The 8,187-nt window shown below is 56.9% G+C and overlaps 1 protein-coding gene across 1 annotated transcript in view; it reads right to left on the reverse strand.

The window, feature by feature from the left end:
• Window positions 1-494: 494 nt before the first annotated feature.
• Window positions 495-8,187, reverse strand: part of FGF22 (fibroblast growth factor 22) — a gene marked incomplete at its 5' end in the record, with an annotated part of 12,272 nt that continues 4,579 nt past the window's right edge. The window contains 2 exons of the mRNA XM_014527994.2: window positions 495-1,271; window positions 1,922-2,025. Of these exons, the coding sequence (XP_014383480.1) occupies window positions 1,077-1,271; window positions 1,922-2,025 (299 nt within the window). The remainder of the gene's footprint in view (window positions 1,272-1,921; window positions 2,026-8,187) is intronic.

Below are 8,187 nucleotides of genomic sequence, written 5' to 3' on the forward strand. Positions count from 1 at the left end.
CTAACCGCTTGGTGCTGTAGAGCCATCTATGGCCTACGTGCTCATTTCAGCCATGCCAGCATGAATGCAGGGTCACCCCTTGCTCTTCAATGGGGGGACCCTGCTGTTCCTGATCCACTGACTCCCGTTTCCTGGCATCTCTTTCTAGAGCCTGTTGCTTTTTGGAGCAGCAACCCTCTGGCTCCGCTCTTCTGAGCAAACTCCCATCCTGGCTGCCTGTGCTCCCCTTAGATTGTGCTCCCCTCAGCTAACATCTGACCCTTGCAAAGCATTTCACAGGCACCTCAAAGGCGGTTCGAGCTTCTCCTACCGCTCCAGGAAGGTGCTCGGATTGTAACCGCGTTCCACACCAGAAACGGCTGCATTCCCCCTCCTCCGCACAACGGCAGCTTTGACAGAAGGCCTTGCAGCTGACCGTGCCCACAGGACCCAGACCGGCATGAGCAGGTGTCGCAAGCATTGCCTCTGGCCAAGGTGCAGCCCCGGGTTACTGTAAGAAATACCTCTTTAATTTCCATGGGCCTTATAAGATACAATAAATATAAGCACACATACATCTGAAAACCAAATCAAAAGCCCCCCGAAGTCTCTGGCTGCTCCCACCTCTGTGGTTTCTCTCTGCTCTCTCCACTCTCTTGGAGGGGATGTTGAGTACAGTTGGTTGTTCGTAGATCTTTGGGCCATTTCATTGCGACCTGCTGCATGAGACTCGGGCTGTCAGCCATCGAGAAGGGGCTGCGTACAGTCAGGGTCTCCTAGCGTGACCCAAGATAGGTCTATATGGAGTTGAGGTCTCCAGGCAGGATCGCTAGGATGACCCATGATGGGTCAGTGTAGAGTTGAGGTCTCCAGGTGGGAGCTGGTGTCTCTGGGATGACCCAACCTGGGTCTACATTGAGTTGAGGTCTCCAGGCAGGAGCTGGTGTCTCTAGCGTGACCCACTGCTAGCTCCGAAGCAGCACTTGTAGGAATCCTTCATCTCCCAGTGCCCGGGGAAGGGGAGTTTCCCCCTCACCCTGTGCTTTCATTTAAAAATAAATAGCAACAAGAAGTCCCGGCTATAAAATGAGCAGGTGTCAGGAGACGAGCATGGGCAAGAAGTGGGTGGAGAGGTGCTGGCGCCGCGTCTTGTCCCCCCGCCGAGGCACCCCCTTGCCATTGAGCGACAGGAACATCTGGCGGCCCTGGTGCCGCCAGCGCAGCGAGGCGTAGGTGTTGTAGCCATTCTCCTCGATGCGCTCCTTGAACTTGCAGTTGGGGTTGTATGCCCGCTGGTGAGACGGGGAGAGGGGGTCAGTGCGGGGGATTTGGGGGCTCTCTCCAGTCTAAGGGGCATTGCTGGGGAGTTCTGGGCTCCTGGTGCTTGAGTGATTCTGATTTAATTGCTTAAACCAGGAGCGAGCTCATCGGGACTCTTGGATTCTCCCCTGAGCTCTAGGCGGGGATGTGGAGCGTGGGATCTGTCCTCTGCTCTGGGAGGGGAGTAAGTCTAGTGGTTAGAGCATGAGAACTGGAGTCAGGACTTTCTGGCTTCTCAACCCCCAGCTCCTGGAGGCCAAGGGGGTCTGGGGTTGAGACCAGGGCCCTGCCAGGGACTGCCCTGTTCTGCCCATGGCTCTGGGAGGCAGCAGTTACAACAAGGGACCAGGCAGGTACCTGGGGTCTGCTCCCAGCCCCTCTGGCACTGTGCTCCCCCCCTGCACCTGCCCCACTACAGTCCCTCCCCCAAGAGCGAGGGCTTCCTGCAATGTGGGCCCACTCTTCGCTGCATCAGGCACAGCATCCTGGAACGGGGCCCTGCCAGCGTCTACACCCCGGGCTCGTGGTTCCCAATCCGATTCCCAGCCAGGAGGGAGCTACAGACCACAAGTGCCGCGAGCGACACACGAAGGCCAAAGAAGAGGTGCAGCTTTGTACTTACCGACCCGTAGAGCTTCCCCTTCTTGTTCATGGCCAAGTAGAAGCCCGTGTGCACAGACTTGATGGCAACGACACCCACACGCACCGAGCGGATCTCCACGATGTCTGGAGGGGGAGAGAGGAAGACAATACAGGGACGGATCAGAGGGATGGCTACTGAGGACGGCCATGCTTCCTGGTCCTGCGAGCTGAGATCCAGCGTGGTATGGCACAGGCCCCATCTGTGTGTGTGTGTGTGTGTGTGTGTGTGTGTGTGTGTGTGGCGGGGTCTATATGTTTTCTCTACATAGCAAATAGCCTCAGCGAGTCTGAGTGCAATGGCTCTACATGCGACAGCACAAGGGAGTGTGTTGCTTGCTACTGAAATGCAGCCACTTCTGGGGTGGAAGGTGGCAGCTGGTTAACAGCCCTCTGTAACAGTATGGAGCAGGGCCTCGAGTGAACAAGGGACCCTTGATGCCATTGAAAGCACTGGTGGGAACTTGTTTAGGATACTAGGGATTAAGTCCATTGTACGTGGTTCTGAAGGGATCTTCATCCCTAGCAGCACAGCAGCCTCTGACAATCTCCCTGCACACCCGTGGTGCCCAGCTCTGCTGACCTCTGCTCGCCTACTACCAGCCCTGTGAGGCTTGATAAAAGGTATCCTCTCTGAACCAAGAGCTCTTGAGTTTTGCATTTCTTTTTGTCTAGGACCAACACAGCTACCAAACACATCCTTGAATGTCTCCCAAGGGTCCATCCCCACACCGGAGCGTCAGAAAGAGGTGACAGCCAGCTGCTGAAACCCGGTGCTCTAAGGCAGCCTTGCTCCTTAGCTGGCGGCAGGACATTATCACTTGGCAGGACAGTGATGCAAGGAAATGAACCTGTGAATGACTAAATTGCTCCATTGAAGCCTCTTGGTCTCAAGCAGAGGCAGTGGGAAAGGTGACAGCTCCTGGCTCAAAGTCAACAGCCTGATGAAAGTAGGGCGGCATCGCCCTGTGGGTTGTTCTCATGGGACCCGTGACTTCTCTTTTTACTGCAGTTGGATTGCTGCTCATGCCCCCATCGAGCTAAGCAACGTAGGTATAAAACAGAGCCCCCGCCCGAAAGACCTTTTAAAGTCACTCAGGCAGACCTGGGGTGGAAGGTGAAACTGAGGCAGGAGGGAAATGGGAAACTGAGGCAGTGACAGACATGGGGATAGAGCCGGCTCCAGGGGTGGGGGACGACGACAGGGCCTTGCTTTGACAGTACAAAATGCCCTGGGAGCCCCAAAGAAGGACGCTAATGGAGCTTGCTGAGCTAATCACAAGCAACTGTAAGTCTTGATTAGTTTAATCAGTGCAAACCTGTCTAGGCTTAATGCAGGGAAAGCCTTGAGGGTGCTTTTGGTTTTAAAGTAACCCTCCTTGGTTCTCCCGTAGCTCTCCGTCACTGCACAGAGCTCGGGGCCCTACACAGAGGTCTGCATCATTATACAGCTGGAAACCACGGCAAAATGAATCATTTGCTGCAGTGGCAGGCTGGCAGCAGCAATTAGTGGTTAGCAGCCGGGCTTAACTGTGGCTAGTTTTGAGAAAGAAAGGTCCCTGGCTGCGGGATTCATTCTCAAATCCCAAAGCACGTTGGGCTTGGAGAGAATATGGATCTCTTGGCTGACAGACAGGGAAGCTGTGGAATGGGGAAGGTGTGATACCGTGAGAGAGTGAACAAAAACCAGGATGCTGCTAAATTGCGGCTAGGAAATCTTCCTTTGTGTGGGAATCTTTGCTCAGCTGCTGGCAGTCCCGCTCCACCTGGGAGTTTTAATTAAGTCTCAGTCTTTAGAGAACTCTCTGTCAATGGACCTCAAAGCACTTTGGAGGTCAGGGCCATTATCCCCATTGTACAGATGGGGAAGACTGAGGCAGGAGAGGTGCCCACAGTCTCCCAGCAGGTCATTGGAGGAGCTTTAATCAGGACTGAGCAGCTTGTCCCTCTAGCTGGAGTCTCCACGCAGAAGGAGCTACGAGCTGGCTGTGGTGGGCCTGTGGGGTCATGGGTTGCCCTGAAGATCTGTGACGAATATGCCAGGGCCGTGGGAACCGGCAGCCTGCTGGGTGGGGAATATCCCCTGCTCTCCCATGTTGTTATAGCAATTTTCACCCTGTCCACTGATGGGTGTCTGGATTGGAGCAATGCAGGACAGTGCCACTTTGCTCTCCATCCTTCGCTCTGCACCCCTTCATCATCTCCCGCTCTCCTTCAACGGCTCCTCGGAGCCGCCTGTCAGCAGGATCCCCAGGGAGAGCCCTCCCCTCCTGGCCACGTGATGGCATTGGCACCTAGGAGCCTGGCACTGGCCTGACCGTGCCAGGAGCCTGTGCTAGATGGGGGCCCAGCCAGACAGGGCCAGCTGCATCAGTGCTTGGCGAGTGCCTGGAGGGCAGGGGTAGATGAAGGCCAGGTAGGGGGATGAGCGAGGGGCCCTGTAAGCTGGCAGAGGGAGTTGGCTTCTCTGATCCCATCATTTGGGTGTCCAGAGACGTTGCCTGGGGTACTTTTTTGGTCTGGACCAAGGTCCACGGCCAGGTGCTGCTTGTGGCAGAGTAACTCGTTCCAGCCTGGATCGTGGCCCAAGGGCGGTTGGGTCGGAGCAGGCATCCAACATGTGGACTATCCTCCAGCTCGCCAAGCATCCCAAGGCCGCAGACCTGGCTTGGAGACAGCTCTATCCCGATATTCCTGATTGCTGGGGCAGGAGACACTAGCACTCTGCCTTTCCAAAGGAGAAAAGAGGGGGCTTTGCATCCCCTGGAAGGGTCCTGTCCTGGACAGAATGAGATCAGTGCTGTCTTCCCCCTCCACGTAGCTGCTCGATGTGCTTTCATGATCTTTCTCTCTCTCTCACCCAGCAGCACTGTCAAATTCTCGGTGGAATTGGGGAATCCAGGCTCAGGCTCCGGATGTGGCCTCTGGCCCAGTGACACTCAGGTGTTTTGACCGTCGTAGCATTCCTGTGTATATGGATCATCCCACCCGCTTGTCACGTCTGTGATTGATGGGGGATGCTGGAGCCAGCCTTGAACGTCTGCCACGGCTCTGCATCCTGGTACATCCTGCTACGGTGAACATCCAGCCAGCCGTCCTGACATCCAGCCTGCTGCCCTGGAAGAGAACCCAGGCGTCCCGACTCTCGGGTCTTCCCTGCTCCAACTGTTGCAGTCCTCCCCAGAGCTAGGAACAGGGCCGAGGAGTCCGGTTTCCCTCGCCTTCCTCCTCCCACAACTTGAGAGCGCTGGGACGGCTTTTCTCCTTGCGTTCCAGCTCCGACAAGCTTCAGTCAAATGCAAGACAAATCAGTGAGCTGCTTCCAACCTGGTCTTCCCTGGCGGGCGAGGCCTTGAGCCAGCTTTTCTTTGCCATGAACGGTGGGAGTCGGCGGCTGAGACGGGCCGGGTCTGACGGATGATGCTCCAAGCGATGGGTTTTGGCGGCTTCAAAGGAGCAGAGTTTCCATCCCTCCTTTCTTTCTTTCTTCCTCTTTTAAATGCTCTCCACAAAGGGGACAAGGCCGGGGGGCCCTCACCGGCCTGGCCTGGGGTGAGACAGTACTTAATCCCAAGAGGAGCCTTTTGATTTTTTTTTTCCAACAAGAATCAGTTTGAACGCGGGCGAGAGGAAGGGTTCTCCACAAAACAGCCGCAGCTGCGTGGTCACCGCCCTCTTCCCGTTGTCTTAGCCGGCTGAAGAGCCCGGCTCTATTGAAGGCCCTGGAGGAATCCCCTTGTGTCAAGGTTTCCCAGAGCCTCTCATTCAGAGCTATTGTGCCCCTGCTCGTAGGCGGCCACTGAAACGGAACGAGCGGGAGGGCTCCAGCTTTCACGGCGAACGGGTCCGGCCCTTGGGAGCTGAGCCGGGCTCAATGCGCACCCCCGGAGCTGAGACATCACGCGCACAAAAGGCACGTCTGAAAACCGCCTCCCAGAGAACTGGGACATTGGGAGGGCGGCTACCCGCGGTGCCCAGGAGAGGAGGAGATCGGAGGTCCAGTGCTTGTGGGTCTGAATCCAAGCCTTGGACCCGGGCCCTGAGCTCTCCGGGTGCTGCTATCTCGGGTTGGGCTGGTACAGCCCTGCGATGTTGGTGATGAGCAAGACTTGGCCTAGACTCAGTTTGCCTTGCTTCAGCCCCTTAAAAACCCTTTGACACTACAGGGGACCTGGCAGTTAAACGGGTGTACCAGTCTTGCAGCCAAAGCTGAGGCCTGGGAACCCTCGAGCATGCCCCCAGCACCCCTACCTGCTCAGAGGCACCAAGCAGAGACATGCCTCTCCTTCCGGGGGTATTATTTCCAGGTTGGATGGGTGTGAGCCAGGGGCAGGTGCACGGGTGCCCCTGTCCCAGAGCTCTGGGGACACAGTATAGGCGTGCCATCTCATCCGGTTCCCTTTCTCCCTGCTCCGTGATATTTGTCTCTGCATTATGCTTAGATGGCCAGCTCTCTGGGGCAGGAGCCAGCCTTTCACTCTGTTAGTACTGCACCGAGCGTGCTCAAGCCCTGGTCCAGTACCAGGCCGGTGCAAGCTTAGTGCTGACAGTGGCAGAGGTCCCCTGTGGACGCTGGCCCAGAGTTTTGGACAAAGACACTCGTCTTGGCAATTATCCATCCTTGATTTTGCAGTAGCTCACGACGAAGCCTGGTGAAGAGCAGATGCAGTTGGTGCAGCTCACGGTGCACCATGACGTCCACCGTAGCAATGGGTTGTCCTCAGAACCCAGAACGGACCATGCAAAGCGAGTGGGAACGTATGCGCCTGTCCAAGGATTGGGTACAATCGATGCAGCGAGAGGTGGCCAAAGGGCCCTGGGGGAGGAAATGAAGGCAGCTGCTAAGTAATGTGAACCTTGGGCTTCATTTCCTATCTGGATGATGGAAGTCTCCGGGGTGCTGCCCCATTGAAGTGGATGGACACAGAGGGGCTGTGTCCATCCCATGGGCAATGATCCTCCCTGGGCTGGGAGCTCCCCCTGCTCAGCTTTGGTCCAACTATCCCAGCCACTTTTGCATGCTCAGAGAGAGCGAAGCCTGGGCCTTCATGCCACATGCTCAAAGTCCTGGAGCTGCATGTGAGGATTTTTTCCCGGGAGCAAAGCTGGCAGGATCCAAGCAAAACCTCCGCTCGTCGGGAACAAGCAGCCAGTCTCTGACCTGTACTGCCCCCACCTTGATCCTCCTTAATTAGCCGGCGTGTCTGTGTGCTTAGCCGAACCGCAGTCCCTGACCTGGAGGAACTGACCCTGCTGTTAGATCATCCAGATCTCTCTGACCTCCGTGGCCCCCAGGCCTGTGTGGTCCTTGAAGAGCGGGCCCCTGGGGGCTTCAGCCTAGTGGTTACACTGAGCTCGCTCACCTGAAAGGGGGATGGAGGGGAGCACAGAGGCAGACAATAGCTCCCGGCCCCTTCCATTGATGCCAGAGAAAAGCAAAGGGATTAGAGGGGAAAGAAGGGACTGAACGGCGCAGATGGAAGCGGTTAGATGGTGGACTGGTCTCCTGCCCGCAGCCCTTGCTCTGGAGCTGGTCTCGTCCCTGCTCTGTGCCCATCTGTTCTCTCCTGGCTCCCCCTCCCCAGCCTGCCGTCCTACCTGACCTGCTTCCAAAGGAAGGTTTGAGGACTCAGGTTTGGACCCAGAGGGAAGCTACACCAGGAGGAAGGAAAGAGGGTGTGTGTGCATACTGTGTGTGTATGCATGCATAATAGGACATACCAGGGTGTATACGGGCACACAGGTGCGTATGGACACGCGCTTAGTATGTACCCTACCTACATACATGCTACACATTGCATGCAAGCACCCATGCCATGCCGACGCTCCAAGTCCAGGCACACCGCACACGATACACTCTGTGCCCGCATTAGCCCTGCCATGCCGAACATGCAAAGGCCGAGCCCATCGGCATGCTACGCGCATGGCAAGCATCCATGCCAATGGGTGGGGTACGCACGTGAACAGGCGTACGGCCCCGTGTTTGTGCAGGCATGAATAAGGAGAGGGGCAGGGTGCGTGTGCGAGGCGGAGAATGCGGCCAGGGGAGCCGTGGCATGCGTGTGTGCAGGTGCAGATGATAAGGGCATGTGAGAATGTGGAGGGTGTGTGCGCAGGGGAATGTGGGTGGGTTTGAGCTCGTGGACAGGAATGTGGGTGGGTGGGTGGGAGCTGAGGAAGTAGGACGGCCCCGTGCCCGGTGGCTGGTGAGCGTGTGCATGGGGGGGGGGGGGGGCGGGGCGACAGCGC

Source organism: Alligator sinensis, unplaced genomic scaffold (assembly GCF_000455745.1).
Source record: "Alligator sinensis unplaced genomic scaffold, ASM45574v1 scaffold1295_1, whole genome shotgun sequence".
In the NCBI taxonomy this organism is placed as follows: Eukaryota; Metazoa; Chordata; order Crocodylia; family Alligatoridae; genus Alligator; species Alligator sinensis.